This window comes from Coturnix japonica, chromosome 19, assembly GCF_054131305.1.
Source record: "Coturnix japonica strain WE chromosome 19, WE-NBRP24, whole genome shotgun sequence".
Taxonomy (NCBI): Eukaryota; Metazoa; Chordata; class Aves; order Galliformes; family Phasianidae; genus Coturnix; species Coturnix japonica.
In genome coordinates, this window is record NC_140681.1 from 8,622,416 (window position 1) to 8,649,191 (window position 26,776).

The following is a 26,776-nucleotide window of genomic DNA, read 5'->3' on the forward strand; positions in this document are numbered from 1 at the left end:
TATTCTCTTACTGCACGTTCTCTTTCATCATTTGCATCCCATTTGGTGTCTGCTTTTGATACTTCCTATTAGATTTGTCTGATGCTCATTAATGTCTTTCCTACCAGCTCACAGGTTTTACAGTACAGTTTGCAGATACAGCGAGATCCTTCTCCTTTATCATGCTGGTGTGAGGGTTTGCTTTCCCAACTCTTCTGCTTTATTTTTTCCTGCCACGGTATCACACAAATGTATGGTCTGGTTAAGAGTTAGGTCTGCATTATGGCTTTGCTCCATAAGCTTAATGTTGTAGCAGCCTTACAAATGGTGTCAGATATACTCTCAGCGAGAGCTATTCCAGCAGTCAGTAACGTGTTGTTTTGGAGAGATGTTCATAAACCCACCATCAGCTCAGTCATGTTGCTGAGTATTTGGAAAACAGAGGAATAATTCTACTGTGATATGGTTTTTCCCTGTTTCTCAAACAAGCCTGCTGTATTCTGTCTGAACCGTTCTGTTGGTTGAACCAACTGTTTTGGAGGAGCAGTACCTATCCTTACAGAGATTATAGGAATTAGAAGCCAGATAAAGGACACCTTCTTAAAGCAAGAGTTCAAAGTATGCCTCAGTTTGCGGACCCCATCATTTCTTGGCCTTGGGGAATATCACTCAGTGCTCAGTTCTCAGAATCAAAACCTTCTTTGTTTGAAAATCTCAAAAACTTAAATAGGTTTGAAATCAAAACCCTGTTTGTTTGTTTGGGCTGAGATTCTTTCCCCCAGTGCTTAACAAACCACAGTCAAATCATCAGTCCCTGATGGAAATGGTGTGTGTGTTCATAATCTGCATCAGTGATAGAACAGTGAATTCCTAATTTGGAACTTCATTGATAGTTCTCAAAAGGGCAGGACAGGTGAGTATTTGTTGCTGAAAGGCACTGAGAATACACGTTAAATGCTTCCAAGTAGAGTGTGATATTCTCTGCTAACTATGTTTGGCATGTCTCCCAGCACGTCCCAATCAATGCAGAGTAAGAGCTACCAAGCATTGCTGAGAACTGAATAGATAATGTACATGCAGATATACTCAAAATAAATCACTGCACCCAGTGCTAAAACAGTTCATTTTTAGAAAGAAATTGGCAGTGACCTGATGTACAGTTCACAGCTTTGCCAGTGCTCAGAGTTGAAGCACGGTGCTGTGTCCTCCAAGGGAGGCTGCAAAAGGTTCAGCACCTCAGTAGCTCTGGGACAAAGTCAGGGAGTGCAGCTCCAGATCTATCAAGTTCATTTACCTGGTCAGTGCTTGTTCCACCAGCAGCATGTATGGCACAGCCGCCTGTATGTCAGCAGGATGGCACCAGGAGGAGATGGCTGAGGGCAGCCTGGAGGTCTGCGAGCACAGGGCAGTGCCTTTCCAAGCTGCCCAGGAGCAGTACAGCTTCATTAGTATGGCATCATGCCCTGGCTAATATGCCCAAATTCTCAGTAGGACCAATTAGTGAGGGCAGGCTGAGATCCACAGCTTCCCATTCTGGCGCTGGCTCATGTGCCCTGTAGGCATTGCATCAAGTGCTCCATGCGGAGCAGCCATGCTGTGTCACCATGCACACCTGGCCCCTGATGTTTCCCTGACCAAGGCCTTCCATTAAGGCTGGCTCCCTTTTTCCCACTGCACTCATCCAGCCAAGCAGTCTCAGGAGGGCATGGAGAAGCATCCACACCGCTCCCCTGGCCTCACAGGCAATTCCTCATCCTCGAGTGCCCCTCCTGGCAGAGGTACGACACAGCTTGTCTGTGGCAGTGTAAGTGCAACACTATAGCCTCTTATTTCTAACCTCCTTTTTTATGGCTTTGCTCTGCTAATTCCTTAAATTAGGTATTTGTCGCATGAAAGGTTTTGTTCTGACTTCCATCTGCATTTGTCACATTCTTAGGGCAGAGGGCGAAATTCAGAACCAGCGTTCGGCAGCGCAGATCCCTTGATGTCAGCAGAAATTTGCCTGCTTACATCAGTCCTGAATTTAGCCCACAGTGTTTCTTTTGTAGCATCAGAAAGCTTTGTGTGCTTCTGAACTGAACGTCCACGCTGCAAGATCAGAGCATGGCTGGGACAATTGGCATGTGGGTAATTGGTACATTTCTGTGAGAGAAAATGGTTCATGATCCTTGGAAAGGAAAATAAAATAATGTTATTCCCTACTGACATATTAAGTGAATTGATAGTGTTTGAAAAGGCAGGTATTAAATCTGGAAGCAGCATGAGTGTTATGAAGTAGCTAGCAGTTTTATCCCAGCAATTTAAAATTCCTATCATTCAGCTCTTACTGAATTGAAAGTCACACGTTTATTTTAGATTGTAGCCATGAATTTCTTGGGAATTACCAGACATGAAAGCATGGAAGAGTCACTTGATATGAACTGACATGACAATATCAAAGAAAACATCTTGATACACTTAATCTAGTTGCAAGTGACTGTATAAAAGTTCTTTCATCCAACCATAAAATTCATTAGTAGCATTTTTAATATTAGGAAAGCCACTACATGAGATAAAAACTTGGGCATCCTGTAGGGCAATAATCTAAATCATCCCCTGGGATCTGATTTCAGACTCCAGTTGGTTAGGTCTCTTGCTACCCTTGTGTGCCTAGCAGATAATTTGCTGATGAGCATGAACTATCTGGCTCTTTATTTTCTTGCTGTGTTATTAATGTGAAAAACATTACATAAACATTTGGCACATCAGGATAAGAAGTCATTACTGAGGGAGCCTGGGACTAGAATAGTATGTGTATCGGAAGGCAGGACTGAAGATTTTTACCTTCATACTGTATCTGTCCTGTGCTTAATGGTCCCAGCTTCCACGATCACTAAAAATTCACCAAGTGATCTGTGCTTTGAATTATTTCAAAACGGAGACGTGGAAGATGAATTGAACAAGCAAGCAGCCCAGCTGCATTTGGCACAATCTGCCACCACTGCCGCCTGATGGAGATGACCAGATGTTGAGGGGTATGGGAGCTGTCTGGTTTTCTTGTGCCGGTGCCCGGACGCAATGTCAGAGCGCTGAGATGCTCTGGCTCTCGCTGCTGGGGAGCTGTCTCCTCCCATTACTCCACCAGATGATTTGGAAACCGTGACCCTTTTCCCATGTGTGTGACATCCGCACCATCAAACGCATGGGCTGTCAAAGCCAGCTGTTGCCCTGAGGAAAGGGCAGTGCTGCGTGAGGGGAAAGAGGCACACACTGCCCGGCCTCCCCCAGCTTCATCTTTTGAAGATGTGCAATATTCTCCTAGGCTTCTCCCACAGCCCTCTGGGCACTGATGGCACAGCACATTAGATCCAGGCAATGTAGCACTTAACAGTTCTGGACACCTGGTGCTCCCATGTTCTGAATTAATTCAGTGCTGGAATTGGTGCTGCTCTCTGATAGGAAGCTGGGGGAGAAGGACAGGGAGGTATTGATGTGTTTGGCTTCCCCCCTGCCCCTTCCCTGAAAGAAGAAGAAAGGATTCTGGGTTTTTGGGATTTGTGTGTGTTGGCTTTAACTTTATGGTCAGCATCTGTCGCTGCTGAGCAGTGGGAGCCCTGAAGTGCTGACCAGCTCTTCTCAGAACTCTCTAAATAACCAGAAAGACACACAAAGCAATAAAAAGAGGAGATGAGAATTCATATTAAAAGCATTAATAACTCGAGCAGAAGTCGTTATTTAAATAATATTTGGAAACACACTGAGAAGTGTTGGTTTCTCCTTGGGTGGCTTTGACCCAACCTTCTTTCCTTGAAGACCCAGGGACCAAAGTACAGCAACAAATCACGCATGTACAGTTCTGCAGTCAGGAGTTTTTCATTAAAATTCTCAGGAGGTATTGATGCTCTTCTGTCACGACTGCCAGTGGAAGCATTAAGACCTTTGCACAAGTGAGGATTTAATAGCTAGCATAATGAATATGTTTATTTTCTTGAAAAACTCCTTGTGAATGTGTTTCTGACAGGGCTAAATAAGAATAGGGTTGAACAGTCATCATTCTCATCAGAGAGAGTGGTTGTTTGTGTATTTTATACCCTTTTTTGAAAGATACCTCGTTACCTGCAACAAGATATTTCTTGAAGAATAAGCAATCAAATGTTTCCAAAAGGTCTTCCAACTCCTTGTAAACACAGTTCTTTTTAAGCAAATCATTTCAACAGCATTTTCCAGGAATTCAAATTTGAATGCCTCTGTGTACTGGTTGTATGGCAACTCACAGACCTCCCTGAACAAATAAGTGTTTTGAAGGCATCTGCTTTGGAAAAAAAATAAACTAAGATGAGAGGTTATGACTTGAAAAGTGGTAATTGCCTATTCTAGGTCTTCTTTCCATTCTGTTCCTAAAACAGCATCTCTGTATGGGCCTCTGCACACCACCCTGCTCATGCGGTATCCGGGAACCTCAGAAGAACCCTACATAGAGGTAGACTTTTCTTAATCAAAACCATCTACCAGTTTCCAAGGGAAACAAACAGTTTTTCCACACACTTATTTTCATACTCTCATACATCGTGCACACAGAAAACGTTTCTGTTAATTTAAGAATTATGACAGCTCACCCCTTCTTGCCTTCACAGAACAGCAGCAGTACAGTTTGAGTCACATCAGTCGCGTTCCTGCTGACCAAGATTATAGCTCAGCAGGAAAATAAGTCATTTGAAATTGTCTCCTGGCATAAACATTTTGGATGGTTTTTATATTACGACTGAAAGGGGAAACAATCTTGGGTTTTAGATTTTTCTATGTTCTTGTCATGTGAACAAATGACAGGGCTGTTCCTTTTTCAGTGTACATTACTTTGACTTCTTTCTACTGCTTCAGCAATAGCATCTTTTAAGGAAAAAAAAAAAAAAAAGAAGAAAATAAAAAAAAGAATGTTTTTAGTATGCTGTTATTACACGTGTATCTGGATTAAAGACTCCCTGGGTACCTATTGATACAATAGACCGTAACAGCTCCTTTGGAGTCGTGTCAAACCGTTATAATCAACCCTGTCAGTGATCCACAGATAATAGGACATTAAGAGATATTTGAACCATACCTTTCAATCCCAGTCATGATTATCTGAAGCACTGTGGTTTGGTCAACGCTGCTGCTGCACGCTCGGAGGTGACCGCTGAGGTGGCCGCTCAGCTGGAGCATCTCCCCTACTTGTGCATAGCTGGCATGAGAGCTGCCAGCATTTACTGCTGTGCTTTCCATTTGTGATCCTCAGAGGCTTTATATGAAGGACAGCCCTGCCTACTGAAGACCTGGCAGCAGGGGCTGTGGATGCTAGGTGTTTGCTAGATGTGAGCGTGCTTCTGATGGTGATAGTGGTGCTGGTATCTTCATCCAGACATTAACAATGTACACATATAGGCAGATTCTGGAACTTATGCTGATACACTTTGAACAAAAGGTCCCATTGAGCACTGATAGAAAAAGTTTAATGGATAGGATGGAGCATTTTAACCGAGGATCTCTTTTCCCTTGACTACTGCCTCATTTTTGTTCAACACTTGTGTGATCAAAAAAGCCAGTTCAGCCTCTGCTGCCATTTGAGTACAGCATGGGAGACTTGAAGTGGGATTTATCTGTTTACCTGCTAAACCTCTTGAATGAATGAAAGCTGGGAAAGTATAATTCTGGAGCTGAGGACAATTTGATGCTTCTGGTCCCTACAAACTCTTTAAAGTGCTTTCTCAATCTAACTTCTTTGATAGGAAAAAAAACTTCTGTCTACCACAGACTCAGTACCCAATTACACCAGCACTGAGAAGAACCTAATATTGTGAAGGTCAGTAAAATCACAATCCCCAATCTTCAGGCCTGATTTTTTTTTTCCTTATAAAACTCAAAAAGAAGAAATTTCTTTTATGCCTCTTAGGCCTTCAGATTTGTGGGGTTTAATAGATATCTAGCTGTCACTTAAATATATAGCTTTAAAGACAACAAAACGTGCTAAGTAATAAGAGAGAAGCTAGTTTAAAGAAATTGCTTGTGTCATAATTTCACCTTCATCCATCAGAGAAGATGACGAGGTCTTTTGAAGCCACAAGGACAAATGATGTATTTGTGACCAGGAATGAAATACTATACTAGCATTTTTGTGGGGGTGGGGGGTTAAGGAATAAGAATAAAATTTCCTTCTCAAGGAAAACAATCTTGAGTGGAAAGTAAAACAAAGTTCATGTATAAATCTGTACATGCACAAAATTGGGAACTGTTTTTGTTGGTTGTTTATTTTTTCTATTTAAGTTAGTGAAAGTCTTCTGTGGCTGTTGGTAGAGCTACGGTTTCTGTTTGTAGGGCTCTGGTACCCATAGCTGACCACACTTGTTATCAGGCTGTTTCCTCATTTGCTGGTTGCTTTGCTGGATTTTGACTGTTGGAAATGTTTGATGTTTGTCTCAGATGGAATATTTTTTGAATAGTTTCAGCTGAAACAGTTCTTTCATCTCATGCCATTACGGGTTAGACAAAAAATGCATTTCCTTCATTTTGATACTTGCTTGTTTTTCGTATTACAGGCTCTTCCTGAGCCCTTTGAAGTCGATAGAAATCTGTCCATTAACTTCAATAGACTCTAGTTTGTTCCTAATCTATAGTAATTTGATTAAAATAGCTCTGAGCATTTTGGATCCCAGTGGACCTTGTAGTTGTTCTTTAGGTAGCAATAGCCCCCAGCTTTTCTGCACGCAGTCATTTCTGTTTGCCAGGGTAATGCAGAAGGAGATATGAATCTCTCAGTTCTCACTGTTCTTGCTAAAATCATGGTGGACAGGTTTAGGTTAAATGAAACCTGTGCTGTGAGACCTCAGTGTGAGTGGCTGAATCCTTCCGTAGCCTGTTATCTGCAAGCAGCAGGGTTATCCTGGATGCAGGAATGGGGAGGGGACTCTATTCTCTTTGTTTTCCCTTTTTACTTCGTCCTCCCAGCCGACAGGCATGCAAGGTTGGTAGCAGTTTGTAAAAGCACTCCTTCTTTAGGCAGTTTAAGAAATATAAACACCTAGAAGAAAAAAAAATATCACGCTTTGTTGTAGGATATTTCAGGGAGCTAGACTATGATCCATTAAATGTTACCATCTCTTTCCTTTCCTCTACCCGCCTCGAAAGCACTTCACCTATGAAAGGGGGCATTGGTCTCCAGTGGCAGTGGCATGGGTTGGAAAAGACCATCAAGCACATCCAGTCCAACCATCAATCTGATCTACCAAGTCCCATCATTAAAACATGTGCCATGTCCATGCTTAGCTTTAAATACCCGCAGAGTTGGGGGCTCCACCACCACCTTTGAGCAGCCAATCCCAATGCTCAACCACCCTAATACCCTGCAGGGAGGATCAGATGGGATGCCAGGATCTCTGGCATCCTTCCCATGAAGCTGAGCCACCAGCGGGTCCTGCTTAGCTGTGGCTTGGTCTGGATATGTACTGCCCACTCAGCTGGCCAGTAGGCAGTTCAGCTCAGACCATCAACCCATGATTCCTCAGTTCATCTACCATAACTCTGAAGGTAGGAGCTGAAATGCTCGCAATTCGTAGGTTGTATAAATTTCTTTTCTCAGCTCCTGTGTCTTTTAAACTCAATATAGAAGTGAAAGAGAGGAAAAACAGCAATGAGGCTCTGCATTGAAATTGAAGTTCACAGTCTGACACAGATGCACAGAGTCTTCCAAATCAAAGAGAATTGATGAGCTTTGCGCAGGCAGGTGCCCCAGCTCAATCACAACCTAAATAATCCTGAAATTAAGATCAGAGCCTGTCACTGTGGTTGCTGCCATATGTAGCCGGCACCCAGCTCTGTCTCCCATGCAGCAGTGGTGATTGGGGTGCATGAAAGCCCCATCCTGCTAAGCAGTGGGAGCCCTGGCTCAGGAGCAGCAGGCAGTGAGAGCACCGCTTCTCTGTGGGGAAGGCTAATGCTGGAATCCCAGGGACCCAGAATCAAAGAGCTGTAGAAATGACAAGCATTGCCTGTCACAGCATGTCCCCTGCCAGGAGGTTTGGGGCACAGTGTGGACAACCACACATGGCACTGCTTAATTAGAGGGAAATGCAGCCTCCCCAGTAGTGGCCTTGAACCAGAAGGGATGAGCTAAGAGGGCGGCATCCTCCGAATAAAGAAATATGCAGGAACACAAATGCCTTGGAATGGGGCCACGGGGAGAATGAATAAGATGCCCTTCTAAAGCTCCTCTTTATTTGTTAGTCTTATTAAAAATAAAAGATAAAATAAAAGCTACAAGCATTATGCGCAACACAGCATTTGAAAAGTTCACATGCTTTTCAAGCATACCCCGCTAAGCACAAACTATGATTCATTTGGAATTTGCTAATTAATACTGGCATGGCATTGTCCCCTGCTGTTGCCCAACTTCTTGCTTGAGAGAACTTTTTCTTTTTTCAAGAAAGAAAAAAATATTTTATCTTGGAACAGTGAGGTGCCTCTTCAGACACGAAGTCTGCCAAGACAGGACGGGAAGGGGGTGAAGTGTGGGCGATTCTCTCTTTCCTTTTGCTGAGTTCCTTTGTCGTGGTAGCACAGTCTGACTCTTCAGTAAGATGGTGAATAGTAATGCATGGCAAGGAATGCTAGTTTTTTCACCCCTGTCATTAAGTGCTATTAGCCGGGGGAAGAGTAAGTTGTCATTTAAACTCAGGATGTTGCAGTGGTCAAAATGGTTTTACCTTTTTCTCTCTGTGCAAACTAATGGATGTGGATCTTTCAAAAAAATAAACCAACTCCTCTTAATAAAGCTCTGCATAGAGATATTTAGCAGCTAAGCACTAAATCCATGGAATAGGGGGAAAGTGCAGAAGTGGTGGATTAATGTATAAAAGGATGCTTTTTCCCCTTCAAAGCCTCCTTAAGTGCTGACTGATGGAATAAACCCTGAAAACTTTCTCTGTGCTAATTGTCATGTTCCTTGGCTTGCATCCCATTTGCTGTCCTTCATTCTCGGCAGTTTAAGAAGTTTCACATTAGGGCTTTCTTCTTCTGTTTACCATATCGCGTATTCAAACCCAAGGATAGTTCAGAGGGTCAGGCAATCTTCCTCCTGCTTCTTATTAAAAAGAAGGGGAAAAAAAATAGTGGGGAAAAAAAAAAAAAAAAGCCCTGAAGATTTAGAGTTTGAAAAAACATCTTTCCCCACATACATCCAGCTTTTGAAAAGCACAAGAGCCAACTTTGAGCTCTCCTAGAAATAAACATGAAGAGATGTCTCACTCTAATCACCACCAAAATATTGGGTCAGCTTGCGAGTCGGTGCAAAGCCGCTGAAGCTTGTGCTGATTTACGCTGGATAGAAGAGCAAGGCACGGCTTACAGAGCAGCTGCGTGATTTTGGGATGTGATGGACTGTTTTCTTTTAATTTCCTCTGAAAGAAAAAAAAAAAGATACGGCATGAAGTAGTAATAATCTGCTCCTTTTCACTACCACCTTTTGAGTATGTATAGCACTGATAGATGATGACCACCTGTAATTCTATCCCAATTAAATGCTGGAAGTCAGCAGTTCGGTTTTTGCACTGGTGGATTGCTTCCAGCCCTCCCATTTCCCACAGGGCCTATTCCCTGCGCTATTAGCGACTTCTTTAAATTGGAAGTGTTATGAAGGCAATTTCCTGCCACCAGTGATGTTCACCTCCCTTCCTCAGAGCCCTGCAGCCTGAGAACAACTCCTATGTCCGTGCCCAGCTGCAAAGGAGATCTGGATGGAATGACTCGGATTTAAAAAGTCATAATACTCACACAGTGTTCTACAAGAAATGGTTTCCTTTACTTTCTGCTGTTGGTTTCAAAAGCCATTTTTGTCAAGGAAGAGTGCCAAGGAATTGTAAACATGTGCTTGGTCAATGTCTGCTGGGGACCGTCAGGTTTCAGGACCACTCGTACTCTTATCAGCCCCCCATAAGGCTTGAAGAAGAGTCATGTACAGTATGGGACAGCTCGATAAGGTCTGCAGGTCATAATCATGGCTTACAATTGAACTGTAACATCAGACACAGTAGTGGGTGTAGCAAACTGACCAAAGAGCACAAGGAAATGCAGAAATGCTGTAGGGGCTCAGATTTTGTTTTTCCTTCAAAATAAGAAACTGGAACAGTCTCATGAGGGAGGACCAGGCTGGGTGCTGCGCAGGGAAAATGTTTACAACACAGTGCCTTTGCTTTCAGCTTGTGTCAAGTAAAATCTCCTTTCAGAGCTCATTTATCAGATTCAGAGGCTACAAGAGACCTGTGGCCACCCTGTGGGAAGCCAGGGAGAGATTTTCTGAGGGTTCATAGTAAGATACATAGTGACCCCTCAGAATACTTTGACTTTTGTTAAAGGTGCTTTGTCAGGTGGACAACTGTGCTGAATGTTGGGCTCCAACTTGTCATTGCTGCATTTCTTGAGATGTGCCATTGGTGCTGCCCGATGCACAAAGCAACATGTTCTTCCAACCAGTTTTACCATAGCGCTGTATTAGTTGTATCTACACTTGACTAAAGGCAGTAACAGAAATGTGATTTGGGGTTCGTGGTACCCCTTCAAGTGAATTTCTACTTTATCTGGCTGTTGCCAGAGATTACTGCTGGGCCTTCTCTGTGTTGCCAGAGATATCTCTATTATACACCTTGGAAAACAAACGGAAGGTCGGACCCGTTCTCTATGCTTGCAGTCATCTTGTTTTATTCCTCAGGCTGAGATTGATAGAGCCAGCAGCGCGGAACAAACATTGCTCCCGTAATTAACGGCAGCCTGTGAGATCCGTAGGTAACGTGCAGCTGTGGGGCCATTCAGGGGGAGCTGCTGCCACACTGGCAGTGCACAGAGCAGAGAAATACAGACATGATGTGCAGCCACACGTGGATTCTTCATGTGGGGCACATTGTTGGAACCACTGGGAGCACTCATGCTCACACTTGGGGTCTCTGGTTAAGAAATGGAGTTAGTCCCTGCCATCTGCATTTACTGTAGTTTGCTAATCTATTCTTTCAGACACCACAAATAGCATATTTCATTGTGCTGCTTTATTGATCGAAGGAAAGATTCGATTTGACAGCAGTTTCAGAAAAGCCTTCAAGTTGTCCAAGATGTGGTAGAATTATTAACTACCCTAAGCTGACATATGGTAATTTAGCGTTTAATGTTTGCCCTGTCGTGCTGGGGAGTCATCATGCCAAGCTACCAGCTGATGCCCAGAAGTTTATGAGTACATAAATAATAGCTGAAATAGTTTTCTGGAGCCATGTTTGGATGTAAGCACCCATCCTTTGATTCGCTGTGTGTTGTAGTTAAACTTACTTTGTCATGGCACTGGGGATTGGAACCCCACTGCATTAACCAGTACAGTTGGAATATATTAATAGGATTTTGCAGCTTTTTGCAGCTGTATTTGTACAACTTCATCTTGAAATAATTTTAATTTCTGTGCCTAGGCTTATAATTTTTTCAAGCGCGTTACACAGTTGGCTGTACATAATTATGTCTTACAGCCATAAGCACTGACAATCTGCTTACCTAAACTTTTCTGCTCTAAACTTGTCATTTAACTGATGGCGAAGGAATTGCATGTAATTCGCCAGATCGGAAATTAAATTATCAATTAATAACGCTGCAGAAAAAGAAGGAAAAAAATGACAAAAATTCAGTTCATCTGCCGGAATATCTGCAGTTAAAAAGAACTGTTGCTGGTTTTGGGGGTTAATTTCAGGAGCTCAGTGTGCCATAGAAGGTAAGGAGATGGAGGAAGGCTCTGTGCCATGTCAGAGCTGGCGGCAGGGCTTCTCATAAAAGCTCCACGCGGCGCCATGTCCTCGAGCAGCTCTGTCTGCCCTGTGCATTAAGAGCATGCGGATGGAGAGTGCATCAATAGGTTACATGGAGAAGGCTAACGTGAATTCAAGTCAAAGTAAGCAGGGGACTCAGCTCTGACCCTCACAGAAGTGCAGTTAATGAAAGAAGAATGTTTGCCAAAAATTTAGTGCTGTGAAAATGTTCCGATTGTGCAGAGTTCAGCTTGGCCTGAAGTTTCCTCAATGGCGAGCTCACATCCCTGTCAAATGAAGCAGCTTTGTGGAAGTGGCTGTTTGAGCCTAAGGACACCCATGCCAGGATGCAAAGCACATCCACCTTTGGACAGAAGTTAGCAATGAGGGAAAAGGTCTGGAAGATCTGGCATTTCATCTGAGCATCACATAACATACGAGAGTAAGAGTCTTAGGACCACAATCACCTCACACTGGCTTCATTTGGTGCAGAATAAATGACAGACTAAACCTGCAGTAATGCATAGGAAGAAATCTATTTTCAGCCTCCTCAGCTTTGATGGGTCCATTTACTGACCATAGAAATACCTTCTATATACACTGTGTGGAGTAATCTGCTCCGCAGAAGAAACCAATGGGTTTGCTGTTCCTATAATTAAACTTATTAGGAAGACTCCGAAAACTGCAGAGATTTAAATCCTGCTCTGTGAGCATCCCAAAGTAGTGTCACAGAATGAGCCTCAGCAGATTTTGTTCACCAAAATATACACACTAGAGGGTTTTATTGTGGTTTCCTATTGTTAGCTATTTGCAGACAGGTCTAAAAGCTTAATTTTATGCTGAGAGCAGCATTCACAATCATGCCACAGCACCGCTTCTCTGTGATCAGTGATATCTGTAGGTGCTGTGCAGAATGTAAATTCAGTGCATGCTTATATAAGGTCAGAAAAACTAATCAGAGGGGGAAAGCCAGCGCTCATTATAGAAGCAAAGGTCATACTAAGACCAATTATATCCCTTGAGTCTGAGAAAAACTCTTTTCATGAGGACACAAGTGTGTTTGTTCCTCAATCAATGATTTTGCCTGTGCCCAAGCTTACTGCTCTAGCAAGAGGAACGCTGCTTGTGTTAAATTGCTGTGTGAGATTGTGCAAAGACCATTTTTCCCTTGTTCTTCTGCTGTGCAGCTTAATTTTTAAATGTCACGGACCAGGTTTGCAGCTGAAATAAATTAGCATGCTTCTGCTTGAAGCCAGTGAGTCTGCACTGATTTATACTAGCTGAGGGCTTCGATCATTAGTCGCAGTGATCAGGTTACTCCTGGGAAGGTCAGTATTTGCTACTCTTGTTTGTCTTCTGTGCTGAGCTCTGCCTACTGCTCAGCTTTACCCTGAAGGGTGCTGAATTCTCTTGGCCACGCTGCCTTTGTGGCGATGCTGTGTAAGGCGTAAGGATAGACATACTTTACAGAGAAACTGGAACAAAGTCCTGCTGCTGTGATTTGTTTCTCTTGACCATTTAGGTGCAGCCACAGCAGGCAGCAGCAGGGCCAGCCACACAGTGGTACTCAGTGTGTTAGGATAACTGTGCCCTTCATTAGGGTTCCATAGGATGATCTTCTCTTTTCTGACACAAATCCTCCATTATAGGGATAAGCAGAATTCTCAGAGGTATTTTCTTTGACCTTTGTCATGGAGCATCCTCGACAGCAGAGGAGGGCTTGTACATCTGCTTCCAATCCCAGATATTTGGTATCAGCCACTTGCATCTCACACAGTATGAACTGGCTTCAGTTCTTCGGGGCCAGAACTTGACAGATAGCAGCATGCGCAGCTCCGCTGGGATGCCTTCAGTCACAACACTGGAGAATCTGCTCTCTTGTAGGAGAGATAAGAGAAGGACTAGTAAAAACGGGTTTTGTTGCTCCTGCTATCAACATTCTGGCAGTGATAAGCCCTCGGTCACGTGGCGGCATTCTGTTAATCTGTAGCAATCTCCTCTTCCCATCGCTGCCGCTCTCTGCCTCTCACTCACCTCTCTGCACTGAAGCATCGCCATAGAGAAGTGCTTAAAAACAGAGCTGGTTGCAAAGAGCCTGAAGGAAAGCACTTGTTGCTTTGGAAATTACCCTGCCCTGTCAGTTATCGTTAGATATGGATGATCCATTAGCATTGGCGAGCCTCTGATATGGACGTTAGCTTCTTGACCTTCATAATAGCGAGTAATGAAAATTGCTTAATTATTTAATCATGAAGACCATGCAACAAATTGCAATTTACCGAGTTTTGACTCATGAAGATGGAGAGCTGGCAGTGTTGGCACTCTTGTAGCTGCTGCCAGTCCCAAGTCACTGCTCTGAAGCCTTGGCCCAGCTGCAGGGTTACAGAAATCCTGCAGACCTCAGTCCCACTGCATCCAGGCAACTCACACTAGAATGAATTCTTTGCACTTGCAGCGTGTGAAAGCAAAGCTTTGATGCTGCAGATCCAGAGTTGCAGTGCTGCATATCAGATATTCTCTGCTTGTGGTGTCTCATCTGATCACACGTGAAGTATGGCTTCCTAGGCAAAAGGATTGCTGTTTTGCTTTTATCCCAAGCAGAGTAATTGTATTTTTCAATTGGATGGGAGTCAGACAAGTTCATTTTTATCCCATGCTTACACTTGGGATCACACATGGTTACTGGTCAGCAACATAGGCAGAAATTTTTCTTTTCTGCATTCCAATCTCCTTATCAAGCCAGACATATTCTCCTGTTCTCCATCTGCTTGGTCTTACATCTTCCTCCACATCCAGGAGAAAAACACTGATAAACAATTCAAAAACCTTGAAGGAGGAGAGAGAGAGAGCAAAGATTATCAAAGCTGTGATGGGCATAGGGAGAGCCCTGGAGGAACACATCCACATGAACATAGCCAGCTTGAGGGGGGCTCCTGCCCTGGCCAGCAGCCCTTAGATGAAGGCAGCTTCCTGCCAGCCAACCTGCGAGTGGCTGGAAGCTTTCTGAAGCTGAGCAGTTGGTGCCTTGCCATCACCAGGCACTCATAGGGTCATGCAGGGAGAGTACAGCCTTCGTTCTGTAGCTTCATTTCTTTCTCCAATGCAAGCTGTGTCATCAGGTACATCAGTGATTGAAGGGAAAGGCTGAACAAGCTGCCCAGAGGACTTCTGAATGCCCTATCCCTGGAGGTGTTGAAGACAAGGTCAGGCAGCCTAATCTGATGGGTGGCAATCCTGCCCATGGCAGGGAGTTGGAACTGGATTATCTTCAAGGTCCCTTCCAACCTAAGCCATCCTATAATTCTGCAGTTCTATGGAAGCTTTAATATGTTTGACACACTAGTTTTACCCTGTTTGATCATCAAAATGAATACATTTTAAGTCGTTTTGCATAAGTTTCCACTGGAGGAAAATACAATCTAGCATGAAAGACATCCAGTCATTCAGGACAAAGCAAGCATTTTTATAGTCTGGCTTTGGATTCATATTTTGTATAAGCAAAGGAAGAAACTTAATCTCTTGGATAACAGTAATGATAGTAGCTAACTGCTGATTGAAGCTCCTGAAGAGCAGCACTTATCACAGTGCATTTCAACCACAGAAGAAGTGGGCATTGAGTCTAAATGTAGTCTTTGGTTCTGTCCCTGTGGCATAAGGAAACAGAAAACTACTTATTCCAGGAAATTTGATGTATGCTAAAGTACAAAGAGGAAGCATTTTCTTCTGCAGTTGTTTTGCTGTGGTGCTTCTTTGGCTATGTTAGATCAGATGCAGTCATGTTAGAAAGCTACATGTAAGATGGCACCAGCTCCAGCTGAGGGAAGGGAGAAACCCACAATTGTAAATGTGTACAGTGTTTCCATCCTTTCTTTCTTTGCCAATAGACTCCTCTTCCTACCTGATCTTGTTTGCAAATAGTGCCAGCAGGAGAAATTTAGCTCGATTGAGAGTAGTTCTGTCTGGCAGTGGATACAGACTTGCAGGCTGCTACTGAGCCCAGTGCTGCAGTAAATGGAAGTTTTCTTTGTAGCCAAACATGTAACTGCTCTTGCCGCATCATCCTCTTTGCAAGGTGCAGAATGGGTGGTTTTCTCTGAAGACAGCTGAAGTGCTTCAGAGAACCTTTTGTTTGTCTGTTTTATCTTTCTGGGAAAAGGCTGGGATCATTGGCAGGTCTGACAAAAGGAGACAGGGGTTAATAAATATTACTTCAACCTGGTTGGGTCACCAAATCTATCTTAATTTTCCCTGTCCATTTTACTTTTGGACCTATTCATTGAAACCGTATGTGACTCAGTGAGCAATATGCAGGGGTAGAGATGTGTCTGTTTATTGGCTTTTAAAACAACTGTGAAATAAGAGTTAAGAAATTTTATATAAATGACTCTTAAACATATTGCAGATTCGGTTAAAAATAAATAAGTCAGTCCTTAGCAGAGATCTCAATGAGCAGTAAGAGGAGCTGAATTACAATATTTCCCCTAAAATTAATGAGCCAATCCTGGAATGCTTAGACTGACTCTTAAGTGTGCTCATTTAAAGACGCTGAATATGTTTGCCTGTCTGAATTTCTATGGAGCATTTTGAATGCATGACAGATTATAGTTTTCAATTATTTTAATTTGGTTTTCTTAATGGGGAAAATAGCTGAGAGCTTAATAGTAAAAGACACTCACTGCTTATCATTTACATTATTTTATGTGGTCATTAATAATTATAATGGATTTTATAAAACAAAAAAATCAGGCACGAGTCTCCCTGGGTCATGTTAGTACAAATGTTGCATAGTATTTTATGGGAAATTGGGGGACATGAAGTCTTTTTGAATGATATTCTGAACACGGTATCTTTATAGAGCGACTTTAAGAACTTTAAAGGAAATTTACTTTTTTTGCTTGATCTGTAGGTGAAAATGCCACAGATTCCATAAATTGCCTGCTGTAGCTCTCTAGACACATGCCCAGCTGCAGACATATACCATCACTGGGTGACAGGCAGAACCCAGACTGTGCACAGCTCAGTGAAACCCACTGGTGATTTAAGAAGGGACCTAGTAAGTACACTGTGTAATCTGAGTGCCTGTACATACCAGAAGGCATTGCAGGTCACCAAGGTACTTCGGTGTGGGGCTTAATTGTTTGATGAATAAATATTCAGGAGGCCAAGTGTTAATTCATATAAACTGAGAAGAGAAGCAAGCAGCAATGTCCCGGATCCCTGCTCTTATGTGGAAATGAATGGGTGATATAGCAAGGCTGAAAAAGACCTCTAAGATCCCCAAGCCCCATCCAGCCCACCGTGCCACTGCCCACATCTCTCAGTGCCACATCTCCATGGTTCCTGAACACCTCCAGGGACGGTGACCCCACCACCTCCCTGAGAAGAAATTTTTCCCAATAGCCAACCTGATATCCCCATTCCTACTCTAAGCAACCTCTGCTGTTCTGCTTTTCTCTGTCAATGTCACGCTCCAAAACCTGGGCAATTTACGGTCTCACTGAAGCCCTCCAACATGCTGACCATGCAGCTCTCAGTGCCCCACATTCTTTGCAGTCCTCCCTGTCACTCACAGGGCTTGTGCATTCTGCACCCTGCAGCGAGGGGTGGCTGTGCTGGAGTACAGGGCATCTGCAGATCAGCAGGAGCCAAACAAAGGGATAAAATCTGGTACCTCCGAGGAGCTCATCAGTGGAAATTGTGCTTGCCAGTAAAACTTGCGAGAACAGTTTAGCTCCACGTTAAATCCTGGCAGAGATGCACAAACCCTAAGATTTTATCTGCAAAGGAGGGGATGCAATCCTGTGTCACAAGCTGGCAGCTTTTCAAGCCCATCTAAATGTGACATTGCTACAAAGCAGAAAGCCAGTTCTGAAAGGCTTAGCTCTGTCTTATCTCAGGATCTACAATGCTCATTTTCACACGCATTAGTTATTATATCTGAACCTCCAGTGGAAAATACCCATCTGTGAAATCATGTTGATTTCTCCTGATTCTGGGATTGCTCTGTAGAAGTGAGAGCTGTGTCAGACTCCTGGCATTCTGTTTCTGAGTTGCAAACGTTGACCGCTGCCCCTGGGCTCAGTTTTGGCTGGGTAATCAGACCCCACAGCCCTGCATTGCCATCCACCAGTGGCAAATGGTCTGTCCGTATCCATCAGTGTAGGTGCACAGTCTGCATCCCAAGGTTCTTGCATGAAAAGTCTCACCTGTGTTCCTGAGATGCAATAAGATCAGGAGATTGCATCATCCACCATAAAATGCCTTTCTGTCTGGGGCATTTTCACTCACCAGTGTAGCAATTTAATCTGAGCTCCATCCCAAAGGGCTCTTTTAGAGAGTAAAAGCTGCTTTACAAGCAGATTTCTCTGATGATGTTCACCAAGCATCATCATTCATCCTGCTCCCACCGGGAGATGCAGTGTTGTGCCATGCCTGGCACCGGACCTCGAAGCACTGAGGGTTCCCTGAGCAAAAAACATCTAAGTACAGCTAAGGAAAACCATCCTTCTGCCATCTGCTTTATAACCCAGAAACCCGCATAGCTACTGACTGCATTACGAAATGAAAGATAAATGAATAAAATTCATGTGTGTGTTCTGCAGTCAGGGTGCTATAATATGGATATGTTACCATCTTCTCACTTCCCAAGCATAAATGAATGAAAAAGCAACTCTCTCCTGAGCTTTGTATATTCCCCCAACCAGTAATTTTTTTCTCCTGGCCTAGTGAATTCCTTGGGAATGGAGATTTATTATTATTATTATTATTATTATGGTAAACTGCTTCAGTAACGGCTCCAACAAAAGAAGTAAACCTTACATTGTACTCAGATAATGTTCTTAACTTCTCAACAAGATTTACTAAATTGCACCCTGGGAATTATGCAAATGAAACTTTTGGTCAAAATGTTACAGGATTAATGTTAAAAAAAAAAAAAAAAAATCTTTTATTTATTTTTTTTTCTTAAATCTCATTAAAAGGACTAAAATTACATGTTCCAATATAAGTGTGTGCCTTTGCGATGAATATCTCCCTGGTAGTAATATGTGCCATGCTTCATTGTCAGTGGTCTTTGCAACTTTCTATGGCAAGTGCTGCTTGTACTTATTCTCTGAACACTTCACATCCTTGTATTCTGAATGGGAATGGAGCTAAGTGCAGGTAAAAGGCAAACCATTGTAGTATGTGGGCAATTAGAAACGAATAATGAGTCATTGCTGAGTATTTGCAATGTATTTCCCTATCTTTGTTTTGCTCAGTACAGTATAATCATCTCGTGGATTTTTTCATAGCATAATTGGGTGAGTTGTGTGGGTCTTATGATATATTTCATCTCTCAGATCTGCAGTGATTTACATACAGACAGCTTAGACCCTATTAATGCTAATAAAGTGCTGCAAGGACATCCTATAGCGTGCACTTTATTAAACTGTACATAGCTTTCTTAGAGAGCTTCTGTTTATCTGTGTTTCCTGAAAATAAAATATAGTGCCTATAGCACTGAATATTTAAATCCAGCCTCCTTTTCCATGTTTCTGTCTCTCTCTATGCATTTCTAATGCTTCTATCACAATGGGATCGGGATACTGTATGCAACAGGAAATAGAGCATAAAAATGTCCAGGAAGAACTGGCAGACTCCCCTCTTCCGTGATTCAGGTTAAAATTGCTTCCATTTCAGTTTTTGGAGGGAGGCTGGTTTGCTGTTTGGTGCTCATGCTCTAGACCTGGCTGTAGTTGAGCTGAATTGGGGCTGGGGTTGGGGCTGTGCCTGAGGAGCTGCTGCTGGCTGCTGTGCTTCAGTAAGCAAAAAGGCAGCAAATGTGCAGACACCCTGATGCAGGTACACTGATGCTGATGGTCACACAGCTACGTGGCCTGAGTTACCTTCTTCTGTTCTTTCTTCTTAATTTCAGAGTTGGAAACCCCACACTGACTCAAGGCCCCAAACATGGCTTCCTACATTTTCGCTTAACTTGAGCTTAGCTACAAACACGCGCATAGTGAGTTAGAGCCTGAACTCCTGACTTGAGTTATTCATTTGCACAGACATTCACATAAATCCCATTTCCAGCCCTGCCTACCTGACGGGCTGAGAGCTGAGTTTCTAAAAATGGGCACTCCAGACTTTGGTTACTGAGCTGAGGGGCCATTTGCCGTCATTAAAACCACAGTTGTGCAAGCAAAGCTTGGGTTTAATATGCTCTTTTTCACCCATAGATTTGCTAATGAAAATTGGATTCCTGCCTGACTGCTTGGGTCCCTATTACAAATACCCACTGGGCACACACAGACCTGCATAAACTGCAGTGTGCGGCACGAGGGCACTTTCTCTGTGTCCCCAGTACCTGTTCTAAGTGATGACACCAGTGCAAGCCCTATCAGTTTTTCTTGGTGCTAATAGCCTAAAGAAGCAGCGAATCCTGTAGAGAAAGACAGATGAAACTGTCTGTATTCCCTGACCTTCAGCTCCAGCAGTGTGGGTGCAGCACGAATCAATCCTCGTGGTGCCGAGCAATAACTGACATCATTAGCTGTTGGCAGCAGCAGTCTGCTCAGTGCAGGCAGTGCAAAGAATCCAGCATACAAACTTGATAACGATCGGGACAAAGGCATCAAAGGAGATGCTTGGAGATGCTTGTTGGGGATCTGGTGTCATTCTGCACCACTGTTCAGTACACTGTGTCAGGAGAGGAGGAAATAATGATGGGTGATGAGCGGGAGGAGTGTGTGAGCATCCCATGGCCCATCTCAACCCCCTTGCTGCTGGGAAGGCACCCCTACTCCCTACTCAGGGGCCTCCTGCCCCCTACTGAGCCCCCCCAAGGCAGCTGACAGAGTGGAGATGCTGACATGAGCTCACTCACAAGACTTCCATTGTCTTCTCACTACTTTGTTGTATTCATAGACCTGTTTGAGGAATAAAATGCACTGCTTTATGCTGCCAGGATGGTTGGTGATAGTACAGGGGGTGGTAATTTATTTGTACCTTGCACTTTGTTTCAGGAATAGTCATGGTGTTGCAAGAACTTCTTTCAGCATTTGATCAGAAAATTAAATTTGGGTTTAAAGAGATAGTCAGGGTTGCTAGGACAACATATTAACCTCCCTTTTATATTTTCTTGTCTCTGTATCCAAGGTACGTATAATTCGTCGTGCTGTATTTGATTTGTTATGTGTTTCTCAAGGTACAGGAGGGAAGGAGTTTCAAAAGCAGTTTGTCAAACAGGCCTTTCCTCGACAAATGGGCAAATAGGTAAATGGTAATATCCCTCCCAACAGGTATTCCCAGCCTCCTTCCTCCATCCTAAAGGGCTGGACAAGGCAGGAGCAAGCAGTTCAGCTCTCCAAATGTCATGGGAGCATTCATGTGCGTGATTACATGGACTAAGAACAGGATGGAGGGGACAGCAGGGAGCATTTCTGGAAGTGGTGAATGGCTGTGAGATGTTGGCTGTAACTGAACAATCTGGGCACTTTCAGAAGCTTATGGTTTCAATAGCAAGTAAACAGCATTTTTTTGTGCATATAGATTCTCCCACATCTAAAGCAAAAAGTCAGAATTTCAATGATTCCTAGAGAATCATCATGAATAAAAGAGGAGAAAAAATAACAGAAAAGGTGTGGAAGAAACTTTTCATGGCTTTTTCCCAAATCTCTGGCATACAGCTCGAGCTCCTTGTCAAAATTGACAGCGGTTTTACATTTATGCAGCTTCCAGGCTCAGATCTTTAAAGTTGTTTAAACGTCCATATGGCTTTTGTCCAAAGCTTATTGATCGCTGCCTTTGTTATTCCATTCCAGATTCGTTCCGATAAGGACAAAGAGATCCATATCAGGTACAGTATCACAGGAGTGGGAGCCGACCAGCCGCCAATGGAAGTCTTCAACATTGACCCTGTGTCTGGGAGGATGTATGTGACCCGGCCGATGGACAGAGAGGAAAGAGCTTCCTACCATGTAAGCATGATATGCCAAGGGGAAAAAAAGACAATTGGGGTTTATCTGGGTTTGCAGGCTCTGTCAGCCACACCAGTGCAAAACAACATTAAAGCAACATCCTTTTCCAGCACAGAGTCACCCATTTCTCTAAAGTGGTGCAACTGCACACTGCTTATTAAATCCATGCAAATTTATCTGTGGACTGAACCCCTCCAAACCACGCAAAACCATCCGCAGCATTAGCATGTCTTGGGAAACTGCTAATTTAGGAATCATTACTGCAACTAAACATGCAATAATTGGCACCGTCATTTTTCATTTAAATTACTAGGAGATGTTCAGGCAGTATGATGGGGGTGTGTCAGATAGGTTTTTAAATATGCAGATAGGCTAATATTAAATACGAGGGAATTAATTAAGATTAATTACTCTCAGAAGTGCTGCCTTTCACTACCCTAGTTCATAAAATGCTCTACCTGCAGTATGCTTTGAGTGTAATTGGTCGTTATGTTGTGATATAAATCACAGCCTGTGTATTACATGGTGTAATTGCTCAGAGGATGCAGCCCCACAAATTGCTTTAAAAAAGCATTGCACCTCACATGATGGCTCTGCAAAATTTCAGATGCTTTCTGCATCTACACTTCAGTTGTCTCCCAGAGAGGCTGTAATAGGTTGTTCCACGGATTGCTTTGTATCAGCAGTAGCCACATCTGTGGGCATCATAGCAGCCCTTCCCAGGGATGCTGTGATGTCAGTGGTGTTGTCTGGGTCACTTGCACTGACACTGTCCCCAAAAGCTCAGCTGGAGACGCACATCCTATCTGCTTTATCAGGTGTCCAGTTAACCATGTTGACACAGCCTTGGGACTGGGGTGGGAGGACAAAGAAATAGATTGCCTCTTCAGTTGGGTGGAAAAGGAGATTTCCCCTGGGTGAATGGGGGTCCGAAGGGAAGTTATTTTATCCTCTGTGAACATGAACGATTATTTTGTTTGTTGTGCCTGTGAAAATACGAAGGGAAATCATTTTGGAAAAGGTGATACTGTGTGTGTCATCTTATCATTGTTGATATTGTTTCAGCAGTGCCAGGTTATTATAAAATGATGTAGTCGGTAATACTATGCACACATTAATGCTTTTGATGGAGTCTGTATGATGTTATAGTAATGGGCACTCTCAGTCAAAAAATGTGCTGGAAAAGATTTCCTTGCAGTAAAAAATTGTGCAGTGCCCTAATAACAAACTTAACCTGAGGGTTTCAGGGAACTCAGCAGACTGAATTGTCACCTCTGTGAATGGTGCACACCACAGGAATTCCAGTCCTCCTGTTCCTTATAGAAACCTTGACCTAGAAGCTCCAGGCACAAGAAAACAGATTCACTCTCTGAAGGTTACAGGAACATACAGTTTATGGAGAGTGGATAGCTGATAAATATGTTTTGAGAGCTTACAGACAAGAATAGTGAGTGATAGAAAATCTTTGTTAGCAGAGCAGTGGAAGATGATAGAGCTCGTTTCAATCACATCTGTAAGTAATGTTTAGATCCTTTAGCCTCCGTAGAAATTGATCGATGATTTATTGAATCATCAATTGTTCATTTAATAATCCTTTACACAGCATTTATAAATACATCGTCTCCAAAGCAGTGCCCCAAACACTGGTACAGAAACATACAGTACGAATGGACCATCCTGGATACTGTAAGCATTGGGTCAGCCTCCAGAATGAAGATCCAGCAATGAGCTGTGGCTGTACCAGGTTTTGGAGCAGTCAGTGTATGTTCACCACTTCACACAGCCCAGCCGCTCAGTGAAAGGCAAAAGCAGACCTGGAGCTCATACTGAGCACTGGAGAGCAATGATTCAGGGCTGATCATCTTTGAGTCAGTTTGACACCTGCTACTCCTACATAGTTTGTAACACGTATTTTCTTACTATCTGTTTTTGACCATTTTTAAAATACTATTTTAATTCTCCCCGCATTTATCAAGCCATTCATCTGATGGAACCTACCTTTTCCCTAAGGTGAAATGGATGCTTTCTCATTAGTTCTGTAGCAAAACTTCCACGTAGTTTTACATGAGCTTTTCAGGAGGACATGCTCCATGTGATGTGTGCAGGGATGGCTGTGCCTCTGGGGCTCACTGTGTCTGCCAGGTGACTCCACAGCACGTCTGCAGTGCTGGTGGCCACGAATTCAGCCCTATGTGGGCCTCAGCTGTTTTATCCTCTGCACTACAAAGCAATGCACAAGCTCTCCAGGGACCTTGCAGACATCCCAGATGCAGTGCCAGCTGCAAACATGGTCAGGGAGTTGTGCTGGAGCTGCATGTGAGGGAGCACAGCTTCAGAGCACACTGCTGCTGTGAGCCCACGCCCACCCCCTTCTGCTACCCTCTGTGCTGATTTCCAGTTGTCGCTGCATCTCCTGCAGGCAGCCCTTTGTGGTTATTGCTGCCCAATGAGTATCAGCATGCAGCCACCTTACATAACTACATTCCCAAATCCCTTTTTTCACTGGTGACAGACCAGTGACCCCAAATGGCTTTCCTGATCCAGACTGCAGTTTTGTATCAAGCTGCGTTTGGCCAGTCCTAGGGATAGGAAATTGGCAGTTTGTTTTCCAAGGCATTTTGTGTGTAAAAGCCATCGACAACATCCTCACATCAATAAGTCATCACTGCTTCTAGTACACAAGTAATGTGCATTGTGGAGGAACTCAGAACTGAGTCCTCAGCCAGTCCCAGACACATGTGTGTGCCTTCAGAATGAGACCCGTGACATAATGTCTGGAATGGCTGGAGCAGGACAGGTTAGTTGCAGTCTGAGAAGGAGTTATGTGCAGTGCAAGGAGATAAAATAGATGAGTCAAAATTCAGGGATGTGAGAGCTAATTCCAATATTTTTAACTGAGTTCTAGTGAGTAATGCCAACCATTTGTGTCACAATGCCCTAATTTGCACTTTTAATCACAATTGAGAGCATACAAATTAGGCATGACATTGTATGCTTATTGCTTAGAGTCTCTGTCACTGATTGATAATGTATATTTGTATTAGTAGTATTAGTGCATAAGTAATACTCATATTTAATACAATTCACTGTGTTGACTTTGACTAACTACCTTCAGATACCACCAGCCTCCAGTGTAATCAATAATCATGATACCGAATCATTTGTATGCCAACAGCCACGTTTACATGGTAGACTGTCAGTGGAAAAACCTCAGAGACCTGTGATGGCTGCTGCTGAATATGATAGCAACAATTGTCAGACTTGCAAACAGAATTTGTTCAGGAATATGGAGCCCACTCTTCAGTTGGTGCATGGTGGAAGTCCCAGCCCTTTCCAGTACTGTTTTATCCAGCTCTATGTGATGTCTGTGCCTGACAGGGAGGGCAGTCATCATCTTTTGTGCCTCACCCACTGCCTCTCACAATGGAGGAGCACTTGCGTGCATCTGCTTTCCATCCCATCCTTCCTTCTGCACCCAAAGCACCCACTGGGCACACCTGATCTGCTGAGCACTGCAGTACACTCACACTGTGCCTTGCACAAAGGAGCCCTGTTTTGGCATCTGAAGAATGAGTCCAGAACAAAGCATGGTTCTCTGGCTTGAGGATGTGGGGTGAGAGCAAGGAGTAGGGCTAGAGGGATGGGGAGAGGAGTTAAGGAAAGCAGTATCTGCTCTGCCTTGGAGGTACAGCTAGTTTCCCAGATTGCCCCATTGAGTCCATTTCCTTTAACTTCCTCTTCTGGGAGTGGTCTCAAATGAGGAAGGGCTCCCACTGAGTTGAGCTTAGATACCACGCTCTGCCTCAGGCATCTCTTGTCCCTCTGCTGCAGCAGACACAGAGCACAGAAGAAGAGCAGTGTTTTGTGAAAGGATACAGAGGTGTGACCACAAAGAACTGTTATAAAGCTGTGCAGAGAGACTCGTAGTAGTACAGGAGAATGCCCATGTCCCCAGGCACTGCCCTCCTCCCATAGCTCAGCCCTGTCCTGTTGCTGTGCTGGCTCACTGCAGGCAGGTGAGGATCCTCTGTCTCACCAAGTGTTCTTCCCATTGAGTGCAGGCAGCAGCACCCCGGTCATAGATACCTGCACTCAATGAGTGCAACGAGCAGATGGATGTGCATTGCTGAGAAGTTCCTAACTCCTGGAGATTTCAAACAAAAGCTCTCAAATGTAATTAAAAATTTGCAGGGGGAAAGTCAGATCTGAGGGGGAAGATATCAGCTTTGCTCTGTGCTTTATCTCTGAATGGAGCCATTTCCGATCCTGGAAATACAGCAAGAGGCAGCCCAGTGCTGCCTCAGTTTGAAGATAATAACTTTAATTTTAGCTTCGAATTACTTTTTTTCAAAGGCAATCTGACCTCTGACTTGTAAAGTTATTGAATTGCTACATCTGACACGATGAAGGATAGCTCAACAGGTGGGAGTCAAAGCAGTTTATATTCAGGCAAGGAATGCAGATATTAAGACCATTACAAATCAAGAAATACAAATGGCACATCCCGCATTGAAAGCAAAGCCAGACTTCTTCAGTCACTAAAGAAAAAGTGCTTCTTAACTTCCTTTAAAGAATGTTCTTCGTTCAGCCTATTTCACGTGGCAGTTTGTTCTCTTTGCTTGATTAAATGTTAATCCAGTCTATCATAACAGCGTGCAGTTTCTTTTGTTAAGCTCTGGACTTCTGAACACCAAACATGAAGGGGAAAGTGGTACCAATCACGAGCACAGCGAGAGCGAGAGCCGGCAGCCAGCGCTAATACAATTAGTGCGTGTATTTGTCTCGCATCAGAGGAGATGGAGACCTCCATGCATGGGAGCTCCCATGCCTGCATCACCCAGTGCCCAGGGTGGGGAGCACAACCCCCACTGCTTGCCCAGCACAAGGTGTTGGGGCAGAGAACAGAACGTGCTCAATGCAGGCAGGTTTTAGGGTCCCCTGTCCATATCTGGTATCTAAGCAAGAAGGGGTGGCAAGGACTGCAGCCACGGTACCTCCAGTGCCCACCCATAGACCGGCACTGTGGAGCTCTTTCTCTGCTTGTCTCCTTTTTCCAGA

At 43.7% G+C, this 26,776-nt stretch overlaps 1 protein-coding gene across 2 annotated transcripts in view; it reads left to right on the forward strand.

The window, feature by feature from the left end:
- Positions 1-26,776, forward strand: part of CDH4 (cadherin 4) — a 400,908-nt gene that overhangs the window by 292,116 nt on the left and 82,016 nt on the right. For both annotated transcript variants that reach the window (XM_015881672.2, XM_085519661.1), the window contains exon 5: positions 21,563-21,718. In XM_015881672.2, coding sequence (XP_015737158.2) covers positions 21,563-21,718 — 156 coding nt within the window. The remainder of the gene's footprint in view (positions 1-21,562; positions 21,719-26,776) is intronic.